The sequence below is a fragment of the Dama dama genome, chromosome 9 (assembly GCF_033118175.1).
Source record: "Dama dama isolate Ldn47 chromosome 9, ASM3311817v1, whole genome shotgun sequence".
NCBI classification, from domain to species: Eukaryota; Metazoa; Chordata; class Mammalia; order Artiodactyla; family Cervidae; genus Dama; species Dama dama.
In genome coordinates, this window is record NC_083689.1 from 91286928 (window position 1) to 91314528 (window position 27601).

General features: G+C 36.3%; 1 protein-coding gene across 1 annotated transcript in view; it reads left to right on the top strand.

Annotated features, from left to right (window-relative positions):
• ADGRV1 (adhesion G protein-coupled receptor V1) overlaps positions 1–27601 on the top strand; it is a 549629-nt gene that overhangs the window by 131562 nt on the left and 390466 nt on the right. The window contains exons 35-50 of the mRNA XM_061151999.1: positions 4215–4345; positions 5402–5501; positions 6206–6385; positions 7096–7259; positions 10973–11066; positions 13132–13210; positions 13315–13453; positions 14097–14238; positions 15544–15806; positions 17655–17830; positions 18628–18752; positions 21652–21809; positions 21900–22046; positions 22368–22475; positions 26235–26499; positions 27241–27363. Of these exons, the coding sequence (XP_061007982.1) occupies positions 4215–4345; positions 5402–5501; positions 6206–6385; positions 7096–7259; positions 10973–11066; positions 13132–13210; positions 13315–13453; positions 14097–14238; positions 15544–15806; positions 17655–17830; positions 18628–18752; positions 21652–21809; positions 21900–22046; positions 22368–22475; positions 26235–26499; positions 27241–27363 (2394 nt within the window). The remainder of the gene's footprint in view (positions 1–4214; positions 4346–5401; positions 5502–6205; positions 6386–7095; positions 7260–10972; positions 11067–13131; positions 13211–13314; positions 13454–14096; positions 14239–15543; positions 15807–17654; positions 17831–18627; positions 18753–21651; positions 21810–21899; positions 22047–22367; positions 22476–26234; positions 26500–27240; positions 27364–27601) is intronic.

A 27601-nucleotide genomic window follows, 5' to 3' on the forward strand; every position in this document is an offset into this window, starting at 1 on the left:
TAAGAGCTGCTCTAGGTATATGATTTTCAGCAGTATGATGGGGTTTTTTCCCTAAGAGTACAAAAGTATTTGGATGTCCTTGATCACTTTAGGGGGATTAGAACTATAAAGGAGCTAGTGTCATGGTGTTCATCTTAAGGAAATCTGGATGGTGGTGGTAGAGGTGGGCTGGGGGCTCTGAAGAAACTTAGGCTCTCGTGCTGAGCTCCAAGTCATCTTGGAGAAACTGCACATTCTGACACCTGTGTTCACTTTCACCTGACCGAACTTAACCTGAAAGCCAGATTGTGGTCTCTGCAGTTTCCAACAGCTAGATATCTGCAGGGGATGCAAACAGGAAAAATGATTGATCCTTAAAACACATGGTCCATGTCTGTTGTTGGTTAGATAGCTGCTCTATCATATCAACTTATGAGCATGAGTTTGCTACAGGAAGCAGAAAGATGAAGTGCTTTCATTTATTAGTACTCCCTAGACTTCTTACATTTTCTAAATAAAAAATGGAAGAAACTTCTATTTTTTTAGTTTACTTTTCTTTCCCTTTCCTCCTGAACCTTTTCTTAGAGTCTAAGTTAATTTTCTTTTTTCAAAAGCATTATGTTCGACCTCAAGAATTCAGCATTTTGTGTTATAATTCTTTATGTTACTGCAAGATTGCATAGAGACATATATATCACGTAGAAGTTTACAAAAATGAAAACTTCATGGTGATTCTTCAAAGATAACTGCTAAGGAAATGAAATTATAAAAATGCCGTATGTGCTTTTGACAGTGTTAACATTGCTTTTGACCTAGTGCTGGAGTTTCATTTATGTGATTAGTTTTAAAATGTGGACTGTGCTGAACTTCTGACTTTAGAATACATTTTCAGTTCATGGAGAGGGATGGCCCTCGTGTTTAACAATATATTGAATTCTGTAAAGTCCTGCTTCTGCATTTTTGTCCTAAGGCAATTGGATAGATGCCCAGTGGTAAATATTACTTTCTTTCAAATGTAATAGGCAGAACTGAGAAATATGGGAGAGTAGGTTTTTATTGCATGCTGTGTATAAATGCACTTTTTATAAATCTGTGTTAGATGGTTCACTTCACACAGCTTTGCAGCATCAGAATCATTATGTCATGTTCAATAGATTTAAAATTTTTCCTTTTCTTAGAGACAGCATATATCTTTTGTGGGCAAATATTTGAACAAGAGATGTGATTCTTTAAAAAATTATCAAACTGCTATATTAGAAGCATTCAACTTTCTGTCTTAACTGTTCTTATTGACAGTATATGTTTCGTACTATTTGTATTTCTGTAATTGTTTTAAATCATTTTCTATTGTAGAGCACAGTCAATTTGGATGGTACCTGTATACCATTATACATGTATCTATTAAAATACGTTTCCCATATTTTAGTTTTCCATTATTGTTATACATATTGTACTTGATATTTATCTTTGTGAAAAGAGTCCTGATTTGTTTTGCAACAAGTAGATGAAACACTCTGGGTTATTAAAATGAATTTTATGCCTAGTTCTTATTTGTGTTAGGCTAGGCCAAGAGCACATAAAATAGATCTTCTGCTTAGAGTTGAAATGTATCACTGACTCTTACTGGACTTTCAATTTCATATCAAGATGATCTACCAAGAGTTAGACTTTTCTGTAGGGGAGGGCCCTCCCTAGGGCTTCATCTTAGGAAAAAACTAGAAGCAGTATGTTGAGACATTTGGTATCTGAAAATTTGACTTTCTCTCTAGGCCTTATCTTCTGTCCTTCCCTTATATTTAGAAGACTGAGCATCTATTTCTAATTTTTTCCTTTTCCTATATTCTTTGACTCCTTCTCTAGGTAGAAGGTAGCTTTCTGGTAATTTTTCCTAGGAAGCATTTCAAATGGGCCTGATTCTTAGCAGTCTGCCTTAAAGAGGCAGAGTTTTTTGATTAATAGAAAATCTTCACATCATTTATACTATTGATATGATTTTCAGTAGGTTTAGACAATTATGTGTTTAAGGAGTGCTTGATTTACCTTTTATGAGTGTGTGTTGTGCTTCAAATTGTGTTTCTTGTCATATTTTCTTACAAGTTACTTGTATGGTATCATTAAATTTTCAAAAGTGGTCTTAAAAGTGGTATTAGACTGAGTATTTTTACATGTAATAAATTCATAGTGAGATTTTACATCTTTCTCCTTAGCATTTCATTTTTAGTTTCACCTTTAATGGTGCATTTATTCCCAAATCTCTATGTACCATCTTACAACTGTAATTTTTTATTATGAAATTTACAGGTTCCCTTTCAACATGGGTTTCCATTGATCTACATTTTTTTTTTTTGCCATTTGTATTTTTATTACACCTTTAGTAGTTTTTCAAACTTACATAATTTTCATTTTTAAATATTACTATGTTTTCTTGAAATCCATGACTCTAGCTTTTTATTTGTGTCACCAGACAACACTCTACTAACGCCAAAGGTCTCTCCATGTCTTTCAGTAATAAACCCTTGTGGAATTCTGCATGGTATACAAGAGAGCTACTTTGGGGTTTCATGATAGTGTCTGTGTTTTATTCCTCTGAGTTATACAAGTATAAATGTTTTGGATGGTATGGCAGTTATGGCTGATTGTACCCATTCTTTTAGTTATACCCTAACCTTTGGACATTCTAATAGCGCTTCCTTTCTGTTTCAAAAAAATCCAAGTCATGGCCTGCTAACATGATACAATTACAATTTTTTTTTCATATTGAAACATTTTAAAATGTATACATTAAATATTGAGTTGTTTCGGGAAATTTTATTTAGAAGTCTTTCTGATGTTTTTGCTTTCTTTTATTTTCTGCTATCCCCAAATAATTTATTGTATTAAAGTTATGTGTGCTCAAATTTAGTATGAAAATTTTTTGTCTATTAGTAATTAAAAAGTTGAGGGCAAGAGGAGAAAGGAGTGACAGAGGATGAGATGGTTGGATGGCATCACTGACTCAATGGACATGAGTTTGAGGAAACTCAGGGAGATAGTGATGGACAGAGAAGCCTGGCGTGCTGCAGTTCCTGAGGTCACAGAGTCAGACATGACTTAGCAACTGAACAACAACAAATTGAAATTAAGATAATCTCTAAACTAATTAATTTATGATACTTTAAGAAACCTATTCGAAGTAAAAAAAAACTGGTAGTTAAAATATATTTGGAAAGGCTGTTCATATTTTGTTTTACTGCTATTCTCCTTTAAAAAAGGTTGGAAGTATTTAACTTGTTTAGATAACTAAAAAGTGATTTTTAAATGAATATGCATGGATTTTAACTATATGTCTATGCTATAAAATTTGAATAAGGATGTGTTCTTTTAAAGCTTTTTAAACATCCATTCACTTATCTTTTTATAATTATTATTACATTTTAGTTATATGTTTCATTAATATAACTTGTGTTCATCATCATCAAACCTTTGAATGCAGCATATTTTCAGCAAGCCATCACCAGTTTCCTTAGGAGCTTACTTTTCACTTTAAGTAATTTAGAAGAGATGTCTGATTTGATTTTCTTCAGTTTTATAAAGTACTACATGAGGATAAAAGCCAGGAATGGAAAGTATCTAAAATGCTTCAATAACCCAGGAAAGATAACTGTAGCTTTGGTGAAGTTACAGAGGTTGATAAACAGATTTGACACCTTTCCTTTGTGTTTCTTTTTATAAAACAAAATCATTGATGGTATATGTAAGTTACAATTTAAAGAAATGTGATTTTCAGGTATTTGCAAGCATTTTTATGCATGCATTGTGTAAAATCACATTGCATACCAGTGTAAGGAATTTGTGTCCTTTTGAGAAGTGAAGAAAGAATTTACTTGTATTATTGCTAGTTTTGACCATGAGGACTTAGTTATTAAATTTACAGAACATTTCTGTTCTGGTGCATGTTTTGGAGTGTATAAAAAGTTTGTGTTTTCCATTTTAGCATGTGCTTTTTAACTTTTACTCATTAAACTTCCTGAAGTTCTACTAAATGGAAGTATTTAGAAGTGGAATCAGCAGTAATGTGTTAACAAGTATAAGCATGTATAAAGCTTCTAGAAAATTGCAAACAGAACAGGTTTGTAATGTTCTTAGAAAAGGCATTGTAGCAGCTGCATGTTTGGGGTTTGGGTTTTGTTGATTTCAAATGTGAATAAGTTCATTTTACATTAAAGCATTCATCAATCTGTACATTTGACTTGCAGGAGAAATTTTACAGTTCCATGTGATAAGAACACCCCCTGGTCGAGGAAATGTTACTGTTAACTGGAAAATTATTGGGCAAAACCTAGAACTCAATTTTGCTAACTCTACTGGTCAACTCTTCTTTCCTGAGGTAATAGCACCAAGAAAAACTGTACTGAACTACTTGGAGGAAACTGTGTTTTGTGAGAAAAATGGGAAAATTCTGATGAAGTAGTACAAGGATTAACAGAGATTGATGAGGGAGCTACTTCCTTAGGAACTCAAAGGATTTCTAAGACTTCAGCAGGGGGCTTGTTTTCGTATATGTCCTTGTATGAATAGATCTCCTTTAAGCAAACAGAAAACATTGCCTTTGTGTCTGGGGCAAGCCCTCTTGGTCTCCTGTCCTCCCACTGCTGGTGTCAGCCTTGTCATTCTGCAGATGATGAAGACTCTTGTCCCTCTTTGCCTACTCCTCATGCTCTTGGAACTTTAATTGCCCCTGGAACTTAAATGTTTCATTGCTATGAAACAGCTAATATAGCCCTAGAAACAAATGTCTTTTTATCTCTTGTTCACACAGTGTTTTTGAGCTTGCATTTAGGTGTTCTTTCTGATATTTTGAAAGATGATTGGTGAAAGATTAACTCTGTAAAAAACAGTTCTTGGGTACTAAGTTAGTACTACTTCATTGTTACTCTTCATCTTCTCTTTTCCAGGCTCACTTGATAGGAATTCTAATCTGGTGACATGTTTGAGTCTTTTCCTCTTTCTTTCCACTGCCTAAAGATTAAGATAAACCTCTATGACCTTCTGCTCTCGTTACTACATTTGACTTCTATTAACTGGTTTCCCTACAACACCGGTCTTCTTTTCCATACTCCAGTTTTTCTCATTCGTCACTGTCGTAGAAATCTCTCCAGCTTATTGCATTGTCTGGAATTTTTAGTAGTGCTACATTGCTTATTAGATAAGATCTACATACATTAACTCGGCACTCAAAATCTTCCAGTTGTTCCCTGTCTTCTCTAAGCCTATTTTTCTAGGAGTCAGTGGGTTTTTTTTTTCTTACATAATTTATTTTTTAAGCCACAGAACACTTTAAGTGAAAATATGTTTAGGTGCATGGCTTATAAAGACAATAAAAGTAGAAGATAGTTTGTGCTCAGTGACAGTAGAGGGATGAATTTCTTTGTGTTTGATACAGGGATCATTGAATAAAACAATATCTGTGCATTTGTTGGATGACAATATTCCTGAGGAGAAAGAAGTATACCAGGTCATTCTGTATGATGTCAGGACACAAGGTAATGCAGAATTTAATTGTTATTTTTCTGGTATGTTATTTAAAAAAAAAAATAATAATTGCTATCTATATATAACAATTAGGTGGATACCAGTTTAAAAAATGTTACTTTAAATATCATCTGCCCTGTAACAATTTAGATCCAAACAAATCAGCTCAGCATGAAAATACTTATCTTTATAGATTCAGTTGAAACTCTAGAATTTTTGCTAAGTGTGTCCTATGGAATAAAATACATCTCCAAAGGTAGAATTTGATGAAATTAATTTTATACTCAGTTCAGTTCAGTTGCTCAGTCATGTCCAACTCTTTGCGACCCCATGAACCACAGCACGCCAGGCTTCGCTGTCCATCACCCACTCCCAATTTGGATTCTGGATCAGTTATATGGGATAAATTAGATTTAGTAATTTGTGTAAGTTATCTGGGTATTTTCCTCAGTTTCTGATCACTTTCTGTAATTCAGATGACCAGTACAGCAAATAATAACAATAATTGGTCAAGCAAAAAAGAATCATGATTTACTAAGAAGAACAAATACTAAAAGGTAGCTTCCGTTTGTCAATCTAAGGATTTCTGTTAGAGAAGTAACAGTAACCACTTTCTGCTTACTTTACTATGTTTCAGAGACTAAGATTATGTTTAAGTGTTTAGAAGTTAATGCCAAGTCACTGTTCGATTTCTTGTGGTCCCTGACTTTCTCAGGAGTTTCACCAGCAGGCACCGCTCTGCTTAACGCTCAAGGATACGCAGCTGTTCTGACTGTAGAAGCCAGTGATGAACCACACGGAGTGTTAAATTTTGCTCTTTCGTCAAGATTTGTTTTGCTGCAGGAGGCTAACACGACAGTTAAGCTTTTCATCAACAGAGAATTTGGATCTCTAGGTTTGTGTTACTTGAATTACTGGAATTTTCAGGCAGGTGCTTTTTAAATATTCTACTAGGGTGGATGAAAGGCATTGCTAAAATAAATTGGGAACAGGAAAAAAATGAATATTGTACTGTCTAGTGTCACAAAGTGCTGTGCAATGAATAGTGATAACAGTCTCAGCAGAGTATGATAGCAGGTGGGCTGTGGGTCCACTAACTGAGGCTCAGCTTGGCCCAGGGTGACTCTATTCCAATATGCCTCTCATTCTTCTCCTGCTACCATTAGGAGCACTGAGGGCAAGCAAAAACATGCAGATTCCATCAGGTCTGGGCTCAGAACTAGCACCTACTTTGTCTTTGCGCTGGCAACAGAAATAAGTCATACAGTCAACTCAAAGTCTAGAGGCGGGGCGGTCTGCCTTGCCCACAGTGCAGCATCCCTGAGCCATTAGGTGGTAAAGGTCAGAAACATAGGAAGGGGTGAAAAATTGGGGGCCAGTAGTGCAGCTACTGAGGTGCTTTTACAAAACTCAAAAAGTTCATAATGTTATTTTTTAAAATTTGTTTATTTTTAATGGAAAGATATTTGCTTTACAATATTGTGTTGGTTTCTGTCATACATCAACATGAACCGGCCATGGGTATACCTTTGTCCCCTCCCTCTTGAACCTCCTATTTTTAAAAAAAATTTAATTATAAAATCTTTTCCCATCCAATTCACTTAGGAGCAATTAATGTCACATATGCCACAGTTCCTGGAATGTTGAGTCGAATGAACCAAACAGAAGGAAACCTCGCCAAGCCAGATGTGGACTTTGTCCCGGTCGTTGGCTTTCTGATTTTAGAAGAAGGGGAAACAGCGGGAGCCATCGACATTACTATCCTTGAGGTAAAACACTTATTTTGCTGTTGCTGCACTAAACGTGAATACCCAGGTAACAAGTAGAAATCGATTAAATGCTCTGGTGCCTTTAAATCAGCTTATCTCTTTTTGTGACTTCTTTTTTTTTTTAACCACACAGGGATTCTGTTCTTGTCTAGATACAGTCATCTGTTGTTGTGTATTTTATTATAGAAACAACTTTTGATAAAGAAAGTTTCTTTAGAGCAGTCCCCTTTAAGATCGCATTGGCCTGAGAGATTCCAGAGGAGCATTTTGATTACTCCGAAGGATTCCTTGGAGCAGTGAAGCCATGTAGGTCAGAGTCTTAGTTGTTAAGACTGGTTAAATTAGAGATAGCAGGAAACTCACTAGAGGCTGATGGTATAAGATGTGATTATGGTCAAACTTCAAGTGATCATTGGTGACTGAAATTGTGTTTTAAATGATTTTTCACATTGCAGAATCTTATGCTGTTTTGGGACCTGGTGTTTCAACCACCTAAATTCACTTCCAAGAGGTTTATGAAAATAATACCTATGGAGAGGGTAGGAGATGACTGTGTGAGGCAGAGGGTGGAGAAAGGGAGAGAGTGAATATTGCCTTAGAAAATGAAATTTCAACTACTGCGTATTTTGGGGCTTCTGTTTCTTAAAAATTCTTATTTTCTCAGAGGCTTTTTACATTTACAAAATTATAAGTACTAAACCATCTACCATCTGAAGTCAGTAATTCTTCTTTTGTTGATTACTGTGACACTGTGACCTAATACAATAATTTGAGAATTCTAAAGCTGTAAGATGAAAGGTAATATTGTTTCAGTCTGTGACATAAGACACAAGATTTGATGAAACTTTAAGGTGATCTTCTTTCCAATATAGTATCTGTTAATGTAACAATAAAAATAAACAAATTATTCCTCAGATATGTTAGTTTTTAAAGCAGAAAGTCACCTTTCAGAGGTCTAGTTTACAGAGTCTTGTTCCATGAACACAGAACTTCAAAGTTTCCTTTGTTTCTCCCTAGGTCTTTGTAGCCCTTTCTATTCTCAGATTAGCACAAGATTAAAAGACCACAAGTCTGTATGTGCAGAAATAAGCCAGGTCAGGGGGATATATACAGTATATACAGACTGGGGAGAGTTGTTCTCTGGGGACGGGGTATGGTGGGGGTAGATGGGAGACAGGCCCTGTACATCACTGATTCTGTAATTCATTGGTCCGTGTATTATAGAAGACAGAGCCAGTGACTTGTATTTTCTTAGTTTTTCACATGGCAACATATCTCCATTAAATAAAATGAAGAGAGAGGTATATATACTGAAATTATGTATTCATATATATATATATAGGATTTCTCTGTAAATATTGCTGTCTGTCTAGTTACTGATAATGTGGTTTTGCTAGTCCTCCTGTTTTGAGCACCTGCTTTATTAGTTGTTAATCATAGTATTGTATTAAAATTAACCATCACAAGTATCTATCACTATGTGGGGACTCACTCTAGGCCAGGTACTCCGCATGTATTATGTTTAACCAGTTTTACATATTTTTAATTAATATCCCCAAAGTAGCTGTTATTTCCCTCATTATAAATTGCAATTGGACTTCCCTGGTGGTCCAGTGGTTAAGCATCTGCTATGCAATATGTTTAAGCAGTTTTACATATTTTTAATCAGTATCCCCCAAACAGCTGTTATTTCCCTCATTATAAATTGGAATTGGATTTCCCTGGTGGTCCAGTGGGCAAGCATCTGCCTGCTGATGCAGGGGACACGGGTTCGATCCCTGCTCCGGGAAGATCCCACGTGCTGCCGGACAACTAAACCCGTGCGCCGCAGTGGCTGAGTCTGTGCTCTAGAGCCCCGGAGCCAACACTGCTGAAGCCCGCCAGCCCCAGAACCCATGCTCTGCGGCAAGGGAAGTCTCTGCAGTGAGAAGCCTGTTCACAGCACCTAGAGGGTGGCCGCTGCTCACCGCAGCTGGAGAAAGCCCACTCGCAGCAATGAACACCCAGCATGGCCATAAAAAAAAAGATGGCAGGATTGAGGGCTGAAAGTTTTAACACCTCACCTAAAATTACAGAAATGTTGTGCTAGGTCTCTTTGACGACAAAGCCTGTGTTTTCCCCACCATGTTATTCTATTCTTCACTCTAATTGGATATTAGGGCAATTTAAAATCTTTTATTATATTTAAGATAATATTAAGCTTGTATATTTATATAATTGGTGTACATATTAGTCCGGGTAAAAACTGAAATCAATATAAAATGATTTCATGTGGTTCAACATAATAGCATATAATCAGATATAAAAGTTTAATAGTTTTATGTTTTTTTTAAAAAATTTCAGCTTTATTGAAGTACAGTTAACCCATACGGCATGGTAAACTTATGTAAAATCTTAAAAAGTATATAAAATTGGAAGATAGTTAAAGCGTATACGGTGTTGATTTATGTTGACTCTGTGAAAGGATTCTGCATATCTAGTTATCACCTCCATCACCTAATGTGTTTATCTTTTTGTGTGTGTGTGAACATACACGTTCTACTCTACCAGCAAATTTCAGTTACACAGTAAGGTGTTGTCAGCTGGAATCACCGTGTTTTAGTCATCTATAGCTGAGTTTGTACTCTTTTACCAATTCCTTCCCTATCCCCACCCCCAACTTCCCCACCTAGCCCCTGACAACCAGTTTTCTATTCTCTGTTTTATGAGTATGACTCTTTTTTTTTTTTAGATTCCACATATAAGTTCTACCATACAGTATGTATTCCTTTGTCTGGCTTATTTCACTTAGCATAATTCCTTCAAGATCCATCTTTGTTGTCAAAATGAAGGATTTCCTTCTTCCTTGTGGCTGAATAATGTTCCATCTTATATACCACATCTTACCCCTTCATCTGTTGATGGACACTTTGGTTGTTTCTATAACTTGGCCATTGTGAATAATGCTGTAATGAATATGGGAGTGCATATACCTCTTCATTATTCTTTTTTCATTTCCTTTGAATAAATACCCAGCTGTGGGATTGCTGGTAGTTCTATTTTTAAGTTTCTCAGGAACCTTCATGTTGTTTTGCACAGTGACTGCACCAGTTTACATTCCCACCAACAGGGTAAAGGGGTCCCCTTTCTCCACATTCTCACCAACACTGATATCTTTTTGATAATAGCCATTCTAACAGGTGTGAGGTGACGTCTCATTGTGGTTTTGACTTGCATTTCTATGATGGTTAGTGACATTGAGTGCATTTTCATGTACAGGTCGGCCATTTGTATATCCTCCTTGGAAAAATTTCTATTCCATTCCTCTGCACTTTAAATCAGATTATTTGTTGTTTCGCTATTGACTTCTATGACTGTCAAAATATATTTTGGATTAATTTCCAAGTATTTTCTCCCATTTAATAGGTTGCCTTTTCTTTTTCTGATGTTTTCTTCTGCTATGCAGAAACTTTTCAGTTTGATATAGTTCCCCTTTTTATTTTTGCTTTTATTGTTTTTGTTTTTGGTGTTAAATCCAAAAAAAATCATTGCTAAGATGTGTTTATTTTTTCTGACTTTAATCTTTTCTTCTCTGTGTTTGGATTTTTATATTTTCTGTATACCATTTAAATATATATATTTAAAAGATAAAAGATAATTTCAAAAAGCAGCTTGTGAGAGGTAATTACCTTGAGAGCATAATTGTAGAGAATTTAATGGGTGAATTTTTGCAGGACGATATACCAGAACTAGAAGAATATTTCCTCGTGAATTTAACTCATGTGGAACTTATCATGGCTCCTTTCACTTCATTTCCTCCTAGATTAGGTATGGTGGCCTTGTTTGTTTGTTTGTTTGTTTCTGTTTACTCACTGCAAATGAAATAAAATTTTGTCAGTTTTTAATCAGAAATGATCATTGTGAAGTTCGCTAATCTGAGCTATATGTGAAAATATGGTGAGCTTTTAGATTTAAAGACTCTCCTATGTTGTAGTTGTGTGCATTGGACAGCATAAAAACATTTAAGAATTATTGTGTGATGCTTCTTTAAACATTGTAATTATTTTATAAACAAATTTGTAATCTTCAAAATAGAATTAGTTCTTATGAAGTCATTCTCCTTTTAAAATTTAATTTGCTGTTTTCATTAGATCTCCAGGTGATCAGATGTTTTTATTTTCTCTTAGATTAAGAACAGCATTTGTTTGTTTGTTGTATTCTCTGCTTCTGTTTTGACTTTTTATCTCTTTCCTTTCATGCTTTAGAAAAGACTCAGTTAATTCGTTACAGACTGAAAGGTAAAACTTGAACCTCAGTACAAATTTATGTAGATTACTTTAAAAAGATAATTCTTCCTATTAAAACACAAACTCCTGTTCACGAGTTGGACATTCGATATTAGAAGGTTTTTCGGAAGCTTTCAGATGTGATGGCCTGGTTGGGGGTTGGTGAGGAGCACTGAGGTAGCCTGTTCCCTGTCCCTGGGTTAGAAGGTGTTCTGGGCAGAGGGGAGATGAGTCTGGGTTAAAGGGGGAGAAGCCTGGCCCTGAACTGTGGCCTGAGGAATGGGACTTCCTCACTCCACTTCTGAGGCTCAGTGTGACAACTTTGGAACTAGCAGAAGGGAATAATCAGTTTTTTAACTTATTATTTGGAAAGTTTCCATTTTTATGCAAAAGAAACACATGATTCCAATGACTAGGCTGTTTATATCAAGCAGTTACTGCAAGCTATTGTTGACACTAAGAAAACTCACAGAGTACATCGTCTTCCTTGTACTCAGATAATTTGGACAGTTTAGCTCTGGGTGAGTGCTTTCTAATGCTCTTATTTCCAAGTGTTTTGTGTATTAGGACCCCCACTCCTCAGCAGTCGTAGTTGTAGCAGTTTTAGTCACCTTGTCATGTCCGACTTTGCGACCCCATGGACTGTAGCCCGCCAGGCTCCTCTGTCCATGGGATTCTTCAGGCAGGAACACTGGAGTGGGTTACCATTTCCTTCTCCAGGGGATCTTCCCGACCCAGGGATCGAACACAGGTCTCCTGCATCACAGGCAGGTTCTATACCATCTGTTACATTTGCCCGTTTTACAGATGAGGGAGCCGAGGCTAAGAGAAACGAGGAGTCCTGCTGCAGTCACGCAGCTAGGGAATGGCGGGACTGGGCCTCTGCCTGTAGCCTCTAGTCACAGATCCTGATTTTGTATTCTTCCTCCACGTTATTGATCTCCTGACTCATAGAAAATGCCACTCTCCTTACCCGTCTTCACCTAGACAGCTGTCATAAGGATCCGAGAGTAAGGTGGAGCTTCCGAAATTTAAAAGATAAAAATCAAACATGAAAAAACAGCAAAACAGTAACCGGGTTAGTTACTATTTCAAGACTGAATAACAGATATCGGTAACACACTGAGCTTGGTGAACGAAATACAGAATAAAAAGGGATTAGAAAATTTACATTAAGCTTAGTCTTTATTCCACCTAACCTTTCCCCTTCTTTCCCATGCATCTCAGCTTCTTTGTACCCCTGTTTCTCTCTGTCTCTTTGATGCTTGTATTTTTCTCTGTAGCACTTTCTCTTTCCTAGTTTTTCTTTCTTCTTTCTACTTCTTGCAACTCTCCCCATTTTCCTTTCCTCTTGAAGTGGATTAATAAAATAGAAATAAAAACAACTCCAATTGCTTATTTTATCCTGTTCTCAGTTGATGAGATTTCTGTAAGTTAGTGGGTCTTGTTAGCAAAAGCTTGCTTACTCATAGAAGTATTTGTATCTTAGCATCTTTTGATTCGTGTTGACAATACCTCTGTATACCAAAGGTATGGTCTTTAAATTCTATATCAAATAGTTCTCTTTTTAATTGCTTATTTAAAGACATGCCTTTGTGCTTTTTCAGATTCAGAGGGCTTGGCTGCACAAATCATCATTGATGCGAGTGACGGTGCCCGGGGCGTGGTTGAGTGGCGGCAGCGCAGGTGAGGCCAAGGCCGTGCGAGAGCTCTTCACGGAGTTTCAGATTCTTTACTACCTGGTGAATGAAAGCTTGTAAGGGAGGATGAATGTTTTCTCTTTATCATAGGTTTGAAGTAAATGAAACCCAAGGAAGTCTAACGTTGGTAGCCCAGAGGAGGACAGGGGCTCTTGGCCATGTTTCCCTGTTTGTGTATGCCCAGAATTTGGAAGCGCAGCTGGGACTGGATTACGCCTTTACCCCAACGGTGAATTCATTGACAGTTACAGTGATTTAGGGCCTGTACATCAGTTAACCTTGAAATAATAAACTACTCTGTATTCCATAGTCACTTAGAGCTGAAGAGTTCCACCTGGTGGAATAGCTTCACTGTTTCGGTAAATTATAAATTATATAGATTGAATTTTCAGTACTGTTTTAAAGGTTATTTTGTATTTCACTTCATTCATTATTTTATTGTAATATTTGATACTCACTTTTAAAAGTTCATTTGCTATCTAATTGCAATATTTGATACTGGAGGACACACATTATTGTGTTAAAGAATTTGTATCATTAGATGACCTTACCAAAGTGTCTCTTATGCTTCTTGAAAATGTTAATGCTGTCATTGCTTTGTTTTACTTTACTGAAACACTTTTAGTGTTTGAAAATATTTTTTGTCTTGTCTCTTGTTGCCTTTTACTGCTTAGTCAAAAGTTTCCTTTCTTCCTACTGCTTTTTAAACTTAAAATTGTCAGTTGAAAAAAAAAAAGGTCATAAAAATGTAAGGAAAAAATCCTGTAAATAGCTTATTTCACATTCAGCAGTATGTCATATTTATCTCCAAACATTTAAAAAAGACCAGTGTATTTAAATATAATACTGCCCACTTCTACCTCTTGGACCAGGTCCTTCATTTCACTAATGGAGAAAGGTATAAAAACGTTGACATCATGATTCTTGATGATGACATTCCAGAAGGAGATGAAGCATTTCAGCTGATTTTGACAAATCCTTCTCCTGGCCTGGAGCTGGGGGAAAACATAATAGGTAACTGATGATTTATACACAGCTCCCTCTCACCTCTCTTTACTCCTGAGTGAGCCCTATGGTATGATGAGGCATTGACAGCATCTGCCACAGTTACACATTAACATTTTGCAATTTTTTCATGTAAGTCTTACTTTTTTTTACTTTGATTCCTAGGTATTGTTGTTACTATGAACTATGTCCCTTGTAATTATATTTTTAAATGACTGTAAATCTACCTGCAATGCAGGAGATCCTGGTTCAATTCCTGGGTGGGGAAAATCCCCTGGAGAAGAGATAGGCTACCTACGTCAGTATTCTTGGGCTTCCCTGGTGGCTCAGAGGCTAGAGAATTCGCCTGCAATGTGGGAGGCCTGGGTTTGATCCCTGGGTTGGGAAGATCCCCTGGAGGAGGGCATGACAACCCACTCTAGTACTCTTGCCTGGACAATCCCCATGGACAGAGGAGCCTGGCGGGCTGCAGTCCACGGGGTCACAAAGAGTCAGACACGGCTGAGCAAGTAAGCCCAGCGCAGCGCAGCACATGTCTGATACGTAGAGGTGTTACAATAACCTTTCAGAACGCATGCTCTAAAGCAGACTTCCTAGCTTTGACAGCTGTTCCTGCCGCATCCAGGCTTGTGAATGTCCACGCATTGCCTGTCTGTGCTTCAGTCATCGGTTCTGTAAAGTGAGAATAATGATAGAATTCACCGCATGGGGACACTGTGAGGATTAAATGAGCTAATAAAGCAGGTTAAGCAATTTGTCGGTTCTCAGTAGGAGTAGTTGTTGTTTCAGCTATTATTATTGCCAGTATTAGCGGTGGTAGTAGGAGATAGAAAGCTCCTGATTTCTGTAGGTTACTTAGCTTATATTTTGAACTCTTGTAATAATTCTAATATTTTTTCTCTTGCCTTTTCTAAGAAGATAATCACGGTCTCTAGAAAATAGTGGCATGCTGATGCTTCCTTTCCATTGCTTTTATACGTGTTGCTTGTAGCTCCAGGGCAATACTGAATAGTAGCAGTGATGAGAGGCATCATTGTCTTCTAATGCTTCAACATTAAATTTTAGTACTTTCTGTTGGCTTCTGAGAGAGATTACTTTATCATGTTGAAGAAGCTGCCTTTTGTTTCAAGATTTCTGAGTCTTTTTATTTATATCATGAGTGAGTGTAGAATTTCATTAAATGCCTTTTAACATTTATTTTTAAGATGATCTAGAAAAGCCTTGGCCTAGCTTACAATGAAGTATCCACATACTTCCCACTACTTATAACCCATTCTCTTTTAATTTGTTGTTTTAATATTTTTATTCTGACAGCCTTCATTACCATCCTTGCTAATGACGATGGCCCTGGAGTTCTGTCCTTTAACAACAGTGAGCACTTTTTCCTACGAGAACCGACAGCTGTCTATGTCGAGGAGAGCATGGCAGTGTTGTATGTTGTTCGGGAACCTGCCCAAGGGCTGTTTGGAACTGTGACCGTTCAGTTCATTGTGACGGAAGTGAACTCTTCAGTGGAGTCGAAAGACCTGACTCCTTCCAAAGGCTATGTTGTTTTAGAACAAGGTGTTCGTTTCAAGGTACAGGATGAACCTTTAATGAGAATGAATGATTAATATTTACAAAACAATTTTCTCTTTGAGGAGCCCCCTTGATCCTAGAAAGAAAAAAAAAAATCCAGGTTAGGGCATAGGTAAAGATAATGACTAGATTACTACTGTATTGTCTGTATAGAATGCAGCTGGAGAAATTTGCTCCATTAACAGAGTTGTGGAATGTGCAAATAACAAAGAAAATAGGCATATTGGTGCTTTGAATGTTAAGTATATTTAAATAGCTTGCTTCACGTTATACTACCTTTAAATCATAAACTACAAGAAACTCCAGGCCCTTCACTGCAGTCATTAAGCCATAGGTGGTTATTCTTTTTGCACATTGTCGTTAAACAAAATTCAGCTGCTTCCTTCAGACAGCTTGTTTGAGAAGTATCTTATGAAAACAAGAATAGGTTGTTGGAGGAAGAATGCTGGATTTGGGATTAATCATAAATTAAACTATACTTGCAGAAGTTCACTTTCTGAAACTTCTTTTTCTGTATAGTAATAATTTTTTGCTCCTGCTACTAAACTTTATTTTTAAAATACAGTTGTGGTTTAAAACAACTAATTGTATTAGCTTGATATTTTTAAGCCAAGTATATAAAGTATAATACCTAAAATAATATATTTTAAAATATTTCACTGGAAAACAATCCATCTAATAATTAAATAGTTTTATATATGATCAATTTGTGTAAACTTCAACACACTTTTGAATTCATATTTATTTACTTGTGTCCAGTTTTTTGTGTGTTTTTGGAAATTTAGAACATTTAATGGATTTCTTCAAGGACACTTACATCCTGATACAGATTAAAAAAATTCAAATTTGAATTATTTAATGAATTTTCTGTTGCTTTACATTCACATGCTTTCCTTTTTAAAAAAATGTTTTAAACTTTATTTATTTAACTTTTTGTATATTTTAAACTTGTTACTATATTTTTTTTTCTTAAAAGACTTTTTCATAGTGTATTTAAAGACCTTTCTATTCATTAGACAAATTAAATGTTTGAACAAATTAGACTAAATAGGTTTTTCTCTTACCTCTATAACTACCTTTTTCCCCACATATTTTTGTTCTCTGAGGTATAAACAGTAAAATACAAAAATCTTAGGTGCATGGGTCGGTGACTTTAAAAATCTGTATATGTCAACGTAACAACCACTTGGATTAATGTGTTAAACATTACCATCAGAAAGAAATTTCCTTCTTGTCTCTTACCCTCCCTGGACAAAAATGCTTTCTGGTTTCTATCATGAAAGACTCATTTTGCTGATTCTTGAACTTCTTATAAATAGAGTCATACAGTATGAATTCCTTTTGTGTCTAGCTTCTTTTGGTCAACACAATTTTTGATTGCACACATGAGTAGTTGATGCTTTTTTTAATTGACTGGTAGCATTTCATTGAATCGATGGCTGTTTGTTTATCCATTCTCCTGTTGGTAAATATACGGGGTTGTTTCTAATTTGTGCTTTTTAAGTGTGAGTCCTAGGCTGGAATGAAACTAATGTCGTTATATAGCTAGGGCAGGATAAAGAAGTAGCAAAAAATGAAGACCTAAATTTAGTTTTTAAATTTCAGTGATATTTTCAAATACTATATATATTTATTTTTAGATTTTTCAGTGGACTAAGTCACAGTGTTGATAACCTTGAAAACTTTAACTTGAGAGAGTTGTTACTATTACATTTTGAGGATCGGTATTAAAAAAGAGGTGATATTTTCCAAAAGTAGTATTTTGTTGTCAAAAAATGTCAAATTACTCTGTATGTATGTGGCAAAAATACTGAATTCTAGTAATAACTTTTTGCTTATGTTTTCAGGCTCTACACATATCTGCCATACTGGACACAGAACCAGAGATGGATGAGCATTTTGTTTGCACCTTGTTTAATCCGACTGGAGGTGCTAGACTAGGGGCACATGTTCAAACCCTGATAACTGTTTTGCAGAACCAGGCCCCTTTAGGGCTATTCAGTATCTCTGCAGTTGCAAATAGGTATAGTTTATTTATAAGAAAACTGTCATTTCTGAAGCTAAGTTGGCAATGTGATATAAAGAAAATGCCGAGGAAAACTGATCTCTGTTATAATGGGAACATTTAAAATGAGCTCTAGCCGATAGATCCAGAGAGGACACATGCTCTCATAACAGGAAGCATCAAAAATGTAATGATGCCCTATTTAATGGTGTTGTTAGTATTCTTGTTTGCTCAGAATCCACACTCTCAGGCAAGAGCCCTATTTTGTGTTTTCAATAATAATAAAAAATAAGGAACAATATAAATTATGTTTAGATGCTCAAATTAAATGAATGACTTCTTTTGTGTGACTCTTCAATCATATATTAACATGATTGGGCTTTAAAAATTCCATCTAGAAGCTAACAAATATATATATTTTTTAATATCTTAACAAATATTCCAGTAGATCTCATTTTATTAACATGTTAAGAATTCTCTGATTTGTTTTTTTCTCTTAAGTGGTTTTGATTTATGTGAAAAGAAACTTAGGAGTGACAGAGCTTTACTTTAGAATATGTAGTGTGAAGTTACTGACTCTTAGCAGTTTCTTACTTTCGTAGTATGAGATCATTGTGCTTTTTAAAATCCTCATAAATGAATGTTTTGAGCTGTAGATTCTAGCCTCCCTGCTGTGTAAAATTTGTGGATGGATCTCATCTTGATTTGTGTAAATTTAAAAGTGTATTAAATATATATTAGCAATGTGATACAGATATTTAATATGTAGAAATGATGCACTTTTTCTCCTTTCTGTAACCGTTTGTTTCTTTTAGAGCCACCTCTGTTAACATTGACGAAGCCACCAGGACTGTATATTTAAGTGTATCACGTACCAATGGCCTTGATTTAGCCGTGAGTGTGGAGTGGGAGACAGTTTCTGAAACAGCCTTTGGCATGAGTACGTTTAGTTTCTTGTAAGAACAAAATTCTATAACCAAGAAAGATTGCATGTATAAGATTTACATTTTCCATTATGAGTTGTATCTTATGGCTCTATTGAAAATGGATTACAAATATTTAATTCTTTGATTGCATTCACAAATGTTTATTGAGCATGTCCTGTTGCCAGGCATGATACTGAACTTGCGGAGCTCAGAGTTTAGGGAGAGGAAGAAATAAATAAGTAAAAATCAGTGTGTAGTTTGAACTATAATAAATGTTTTTAAAGGTGAGGTTCTAAGTGTGAGAACATAAGGCAGTGCTTCCCAGGGGGTATCAGGGTTTGAACTAAGACTTGATGATGAGTAGGGATTATGCAAAAACCTGAGTTAGAGGAACATAGAAGAGAAAGCAGGGATCCAAGGCAGAAGTATAGAGCATACAAGTGAAAAACTGGAGTGGGCACTGGGTTTAAAAATAAGGGGAAGCGTCGAGTTTGGAGAGCTCGGTAAGACCAGATCCTTCAAGAACTTGAAGGATATTATCACATACATTAGTCTTTATTTTAGGGTTGTGGAAAGTCTCGTGGTCTAGGCATGAGGGAGGGTTCCCATGTATAACAGGTGGGATGGTATGATCACATTCACATTTTGAAGCCTTCATTCTTGGTACCATGTAAAGAATGGATTGGCACAGGAGAAATGAGAGATAAAGGCACAACATAAGGGCAGCAGATGGTGGTAGCTTGGACTAGGTGAGAGACTGGACGTGGAGAAGGTTCTAGCTATGACTCCTAGGTTTCTAGCCTGTGCAGTTGGCTGGAGAGTCATGCCTTCAGTTAGAAGGGGAGTACTCAATGGAAACAAAGTGTTATTTTGGTGAGGGGAGTGAAATATTTGAATTTGACTCAAGTTTTAGAAGACATTTCTTTAGACTCAATAAAAGATCTCTGCTGGAGAAAGAAATTTGGGAACGTTCAGTGTACCTGTTGCTAAAAGTCATGGGAATTGACATCCAACACTGGACAGTGAGAGTGGAGACAGAGAAGGGAAGAGGATCCAGAGCGTCAAATGGAAGGAGCAGGGAGATGAGAAGGAGACTTAGAAGACCTGGTGAGAAACCCAGGGGAATGCAGGATTGCACTCAGCGGCAAAAGAGCTTCTTAAAAAGAGAGGAATGGTAAATTGTGCCAACTGCTCATGAGAAGTAAAGTAAGATGAGAACTGAAAAAAATACTCATTGTCATTAGCAAGAGCTATTTGTTTAGAGGGATGCAACCCAAATAACATTTTGAATGGAAGTGAGAGAATGCAGACCTCGAATATATGTAGCTAGCTCAACAAGTTTGGCTGAGAAGGTAGAACCTAGCAAGACTAGTGGTGGGGGGTGGGTAGGATTCCGGGTTTTTGTTTATTTCTTTAGTTTGAATAGACCTAAGCATGTGTAAATGCTGATGCAAAAGACCTAATAAGTAGAAAAGGGTTGATATTTAGAAGAGAAAGGGGGTAATTAGTAGTGGTACAATTGCCTTGGGTCTCTCTGGTGACTCAGACAGTAAAGAATCTGCCTGTAATGCGGGAGGCCTGGGTTCGATCCCTGGATTGGGGAGATCCCTTGGAGAAGGGAAAGGCTACCCATCCCAGTATTCTGACCTGGAGAATTCTGTGGACACAGAAGCCTGGCAGGCTACAGTCCATGGGGTCTCAAAGAGTTGGACACGACTAAGCGACTTTCACTGTCATAGTTGCCTGGAAGCCATGAAGAGATGAGATCCAAAAAAAGAAAGATTATGGTTTCTAATTCAGAGTTAAACCTCATTATGGTTTGGGCTCTGCATGTATTTTGTGGACGTACTTTTGAGAATATATGTTGGAAATTCTTAACTCTCAACAAGCATTTTTTATTCTTCATCCACCCTCTTCCTGAATTATGGTAGGGAAGGATTTAACCATATGATTAAGATTCCAGTGCAAAATATTCACGCTCTGAATGCCAAAGCTGTGGTGTTTAGAAAGTGGCAAGGCAAGAGTCTAAAATATTGGATTTCTAGGAGAGGAAATCACCAGTGGATAGTACATAAAAGGCATTGGCGTTATGACTTCTTGAACTAGTTATCTAAAAAGTGATCAGTAATTTACAGAGAGCCCAGGTTTCAACCCTGACATTTGTTCTTGGTATGTTACATTTGCACCATTAACTAAAGTTTAAATAGAACTGACCTTCATATATGGGAAACTGTCATTATAATAGAACATAGAAGGATTTTTAAAAGGTATTCTTTATTAGGTGGAGTTTTTTTGTTTTTTTTCTTTTGTTTAATTGTAGCACAGAATTTTAGCACATGTATGTAGTGTAATTATAGTGCAGAATTTTAGGAGACGCAGGCTGATCAAATTTGATAGCCTCTGGTAGGGAGTCTGCTTTGACATTCTTAAAATATGTAACACCTGAAGTTAGAAATTATTGGTTGGGGGGTAGTTTCAAATTAATAGTGTTACGGTTTTAAAACCCAACATTTAGCACGTTTCCATAAAAGGTGTTTATTACTTTTAAATTTCTCAGTTGTATTTTCATCATCTTTATGGAAGCTGATAAAAATCATACTGATATATTTCCCTTAAAAATATACATTTAATATTTATTTATAAATATACTCCAGAAAAGTCTTTGTGGGTTTAGATAGTAAACATTTTTCTTGTTTTTGTAAGTTGATACTGTTAGTTTCTTGTTTGAAATTCTCTAGTTTGTCTCTTTTCTTTTATACACACACACACACACACACACACACACACTTGCTTACCATGGAAACATTTTCATTTCTAGTAACAAACTCATTAGTTTCACTGTTTAAATAAACTTTGACTAGGTGAAGTCTGGAGAGGATTTTACACAAGGAAATCATGATTTATGTTTTTCAGGGGGAATGGATGTTATGTTTTCTATGTTTCAAAGCTTTCTGGATGCATCAGCTTCTGGCTGGTGTTTCTTTACTTTGGAAGACTCAGTACATGGTTTAATGTTAAGAAAATTGTCTTCTACTCTTTACCGATGGCAAGGGATTTTTGTTCCATTTAAGGTAAGCATCACTTACGTTACGGTACACAGACTAAAATGTACATGTAGATTTTGGATGCTTCCTGAATTCGTGTTATTCCTTGTTTCTCAGGATTTAATTGTAGAAAATCCTAAAACATGTGAAGCTTTTAATATTGGTCTTTCCCCCTACTTTGTGATTACTCATGAAGAAAGAAATGAAGAAAAGTCTTCTGTTAATAGTGTGTATACATTCACATCTGGATTCAAATTATTACTGGTAAAAAACTTCACTTTATTTGTAGATTGCTTTATTTAAAAGAAAAATCAGATTTGTGAGATTGAGCTAAATAGAAGATAGTATATGTTCTATGTTAACGTGATAAGGGGCTTTTGTAAGTTGACACACATTTAGCAAGTTGTCTTAATCCAGGAATATTTTTGCCTTTCTTGAAATGACACCTGGATATGCTTACCTAGGGATCAGAATGATTTTTCAAGTTTTGAGTTTCAAATATTTACTCAGCTTTACTGTATTCAGGGCTTTTCTTCTTAAAGTTTCCTTTAAATTTTTATCATCACTATTCTGTGTTCCTTGCAGGTACAAACAATCAATATTTCAGAAACATCTCAAGTAAGATATTTTACTTCCGACAGTCAAGATTATTTGATTGTTGCAAGTCAAAGTGATGATTCTCAATTAACTCAGGTTTGATTCTTTTAAATTGAATTTTTTAATATAATCATTGAAACACATAAAAGGTGTAGCCTATAGGTTTGGTATAAAAGAAAAGCATAATTTGATTGTGGTAAAGTAGTAAAGAAGAATATAGATATTGATTAATTTTTAAATGATATAGTCTTCAAGAGCCAAGTGTAAAAATAGGCATGAACATTTAATTAGAATTTAATTGCATTGGAAAACATGGAGAAAAATCACACAACTGGTTTCCACAGAGCTTCATCTTAACATTGCCAAAGGAGCACATAACATCACTGCAGAAATTCCATATGTGTCTAATAAGCTATATCACAGTGTCTTAAAAATATGTACTTGATAATTTTTGTCATTCCCCCAACTTCTATACCTGCTTCTTATCTCTTCACTTTCAGTTTATGACTTTGTTGAAATGAGAGCTACAAGGTAGAGATTACTCATCTTCCCAGCCCCAAATTCAGATAGCCCCCAATACCATCTTATTCCTCCTCCTGTTGCAATGGCAAAAGTGCTTCTTTTATAAAAACCAGGCTCCTCACATAGGGGATCCCTGTTTGCTTCATCAGGGTTAGTTATTGCCTCTACTGTGTCACTAGCATCTTTCTCAGATTATTTTCAGTTCAGTTCAGTTGCTCAGTCGTCTCCAGTTCTTTGCGACTCCATGAACTGCAGCACGCCAGGCCTCCTTGTCCATCACCAACTCCTGGAGTCCATCCAAACCCATGTCCATTGTGTCAGTGATGCCATCCAACCATCTCATCCTCTGTCCTCCCCTTCTCCTCCTGCCTTCAATCTTTCCCAGCATCAGGGTCTTTTGCAGTGAGTCAGCTCTTCGCATCAGGTGGCCAAAGTATTGGAGTTTCAGCTTCAACATCAGTCCTTCCAATGAACACCCAGGACTGGTTGGATCTCCTTGCAGTCCAAGGGACTCTCAAGAGTCTTCTCCAACACCACAGTTCAAAAGCATCAATTCTTCGGCGCTCAGCTTTCTTTATAGTCCAACTCTCACATCCATACATGACTAGTGGAAAAACCATAGCCTTGACTAGACGGACCTTTGTTGGTAAAGCAGTGTTTCTGCTTTTTAACATGCTGTCTAGGTTGGTCATAACTTCCCTTCCAAGGAGCAAGCGTCTTTTAATTTCATGGCTGCAGTCACCATCTGCAGTGAGTTTGGAGCCCAGAAAAGTAAAGTCAGCCACTGTTTCCACTGTTTCCCCATCTATTTGCCATGAAGTGATGGGACCGGATGCCATGATCTTAGTTTTCTGAATGTTGAGCCTTAAGCCAGCTTTTTCCAATCTGTGTAATAATCTTCACATTTAAAAAGTGATTTCTCTCTTGATCTCATCCCCCTTTACTTGTTTCATTTCTTTTCTCCCCTCTGTAGTAAGATACCTTGAAAGAATCATCTACCTGCTTTGTAAACTTCTTCATGATTACTGATGACACCTGGCTTGGAAATACAGTGGATGTTTTTGTCTGTTATTATTTTGCATTACTTCCCATTAGCATTTGACAGTCACCTCATTCTCAAACTTAAAGCATCTCTTCTCTTGATTTTTGGGATACCACACGGATTTTTGTTCTGTTTGTCTGTGTCATCTTTCTTGGTCTGCAATGCTCCTTCCTTCTCCCTTTTCTGAACATAGATATCTTGGAGTTTTCCAGGTTCAGTTTTTTCCTCAGTTATTAAAAAAATTTTTTTTAATTTATTTTGAATTGGAGGACAATTGCTTTACAATATTGTGTTGGTTTCTGCCATACATCAACACGAATCAGCCATAGGTATGTCCCTTCCCTCTTGACCCTCCCTTCCCACCTCCCACCCCACCCCGCCCCTCTAGGTTGTTAAAGAGCACTGGGTTGAGCTCCCTGCATCATTCAGCAAATTCCCACTGACTGTTTGTCTTCCACATGGTAAAGTGTGAGTTTCAGTGCTACTCTCTCGGTTCATCCCACCCTCTTCTTCCCGTGCCGTGTCCACAAGTCTCTTCTCTACGTCTGTGTTTCCATTGCTGCCCTGCAGATATCAGATTAAGTTTTTGTTTTTTTTAATTTATTTTTTTTTATTAGTTGGAGGCTAATTACTTCACAACATTTCAGTGGGTTTTGTCATACATTGGTTCACAATTCTTTTTTTTTTTCCCCTCTCCACTCACTCTGAGTGTTTTTATCAGTCCTGCTACTCTGAATATCAACTATAGGCTGTCTTCCAAATTTACCAGTAGCCTTTTCTCTGTATTCTAGACTTCCTGTCTAACTGCATGTTGGCATGTCCCCTTAGATTTATTTTATGTATCTCAGATTTAACATATCACAAACTAAACTGTAGATCTTCTCTATGAAACTTGTTTCAAGTGTGTGCTTTTGTCTTGGGAGATAGTACCCTCATAAATGCGATTGCTCAAGATAGAATGCTAGGCTATAACTTTCTTGATTTTTTCCTAGTTATTCATTCCCATCTAATTTATTATTAAGTGTTTTTGATTATATCTCCCCATACTTTTTTTGAGTATGGGCAGTTCTTTTCATCTCTGCTGCTTCCTTCCCTAACCAGGTCCTTGTCACTTCTCAGCACACTAGTAGTAGTAGCCTCCTAGCTGGTTCTCCAAACTTCTCAGATCCATGTGCCAAGTAGCTGGAGTAATCTTTAAAAAATATTAATTCATGTTGCTCCTCATTTTAAAATTATTCAGTGATTTCCAATAATGTTTGGAATAAATTCTAGATTATTTAATACAGATAGTTAATAGTATAATTGTATCATCTTCTCTGCCCAGCACAGTGCTGGGTTATGTCTGTTGCCCTGCAATGATTAAGATCATCTCATTCACCCTTCCTACAATGATTGTCTCTTTCACCCTCTAAAGCATCCCTGTGATAAATTGTATGGTCACCCAACAAAAGGAGCCTCATGATCTTACCTGTCTGGTCTTATTTTCATTCCCCCTGTGTTGTCAACTCCATTCCAGTGGGGCCAATCTTCATTCAGGTTGTGACGAACTTTTTCTACCTTAGAAAGTTTGTCATGCCAATTTTTCTCATTTTATTTCCTAGGACAGTCCTAATTCTGTATCATACCTTCCTAATTGTTATGTTCAGCACTTGTCTCAGGTTAACAATCATACATTTATTTATGTGTTTATTGTTTGCCTTTTCCTACTAGTTAGTAAGATCCATAAAGGGAGAAGCAATTTTGTCTATAACTTCTTGCATAATGTTTGGCTTATATGTAGTTCCTTTTGAAAGTGACCAGATGGCATAAGAAATCAGGTGGATTCGGGGTTTTAAATACATGAACACTCACCTGAGACCTTGTATGCATTGCCACCTTCAGGAGTAAGAAGTTTAGATGTTTATCTTTATATTCTGTTGCTTAAGGAGTGAGTAATGATAATACAGTATTGCAAGTATTCTTTTCCAGTTCTAAAGTTTTCGTATTTAAACAAATATTTTTTTCCTGTTTTTGAATTTCTCTTCTCTTGTTGTCACCCACCCGTGCCCAGATGTATATTTGAAATTTATTTATTTTCAAAGAACTTCTCTTCAAATCTGTGTATGCAGATGCACACACAGAGATAAAAAGAGGGAGAGAGCAATGAGAAAGCATCAGTTTTGATATTTTCTCATTTATGCAAGTACCTTCCTAACTAAAGAGTCCTAGAGAGTAAACATATGATATTGGCTTCATTCTTCCAAGTGCTGAGTTCCTAGTCATCAGCGTTTTCATTTGATCATTCCCTGCAGGTCTTCAGATGGAATGGAGGAAGCTTTGTGTGGCATCAGACCCTCTCTGTCCGAGGTGTGCTGAGCATGGCCTTATTCACCAGAGGCGGCGTTGTGTTTTTAGCCATTTCACAGGCTAATGCCAGGTCAAACTCCCTTTTACTCAGGTGGTCCAGCAATGAGTTTGTTAACTTCCAGGAAGTTCCCATCAGTGGAACAACACAAGTGGAAGCCTTGACTTCAGGCGATGATATTTACTTAATTTTTGCCAAAACTATCTTTCTAGGTAAGATGATAGAGTGTTTGCAGGGCATAGTGTTTGCAAGTTGTTATCAAAAGTATCTTACATTCATATTATGTTCATATGAAAATACTCTTGTAATTTTTTTTAGCTAATCTGTACAATATTTCTTGTTGGATCTATTGACTGTCAGGTAAAAGTGGATTTGGGGAACAAAGAAAAACATTTTAAGTGTTATGTCCATAACCTGTAGGTTTTCTGAACCTCTGTATTAAAGACACTAAAATAAAACTGGAGTTGGGTGGGTAAAGTAGAAAGAATTATGAAAATTTTACACTATATGTGCAAACAGATAACTTTTTATATGACTGTACTTAGGATGCTATGGATAATCTGCAGTGGTAATAAATAGTGCCAAGTGACTTTTGATGAGACCATTTAAAAATACTCTCTGATTACAAATATGCTTTTTTTATGCTTAGTGGTAGTTTAATAGGTAAAGTTTCAATATTCCTAAGAAGTAAAACTTCAGTATTCTTTTTTTTGATATCAAATCATAATTAGTGGCTAAACCATGCTTATACTTCTTGTGGTGAATGCAAAAATGCTTTTGAAGTGTTTCCAAGTTGTATTTTTGTTTCATTGAATGAATTCTGAGGAAATGTCATATGGTTTGTTTCTTTAATTAAATCTAACATTTTTATTATAGTTTTATTGTGTAATTTTGTCATTTTTTTTTTTCTGTAACTTTTGCCTTCAGATTGTTCTTTTATTCTGTTATTGTAGGAGATCAGAATTCAGTTAACATTTTCGTCTGGGAGGCAGGACAGTCTTCTTTCAGATATTCTCAATCCCTGGATTTTGCGGCTGTTAATAAGATCCACTCCTTCACACCAGCTTCAGGAATAGGTAAAGCATTTCAACTGTTAACTGATCTTAAAGGAAGTGTGGAAACCTGGAATGGTTTCAGTCTCATTGAATCAGAGCTAGTATCACTAGGTACTTTAATATGGATGTAAAATTAAAATCTATTCAATAATATTTCCAGAATTCTTAGAATTTCAAAAGGAATGGACCCTGTGTTTGAGAAGAATCAGAATGACTAAAATAGTTCAGTCGCTCTGTCATGTCTGACTCTGCGACCCCA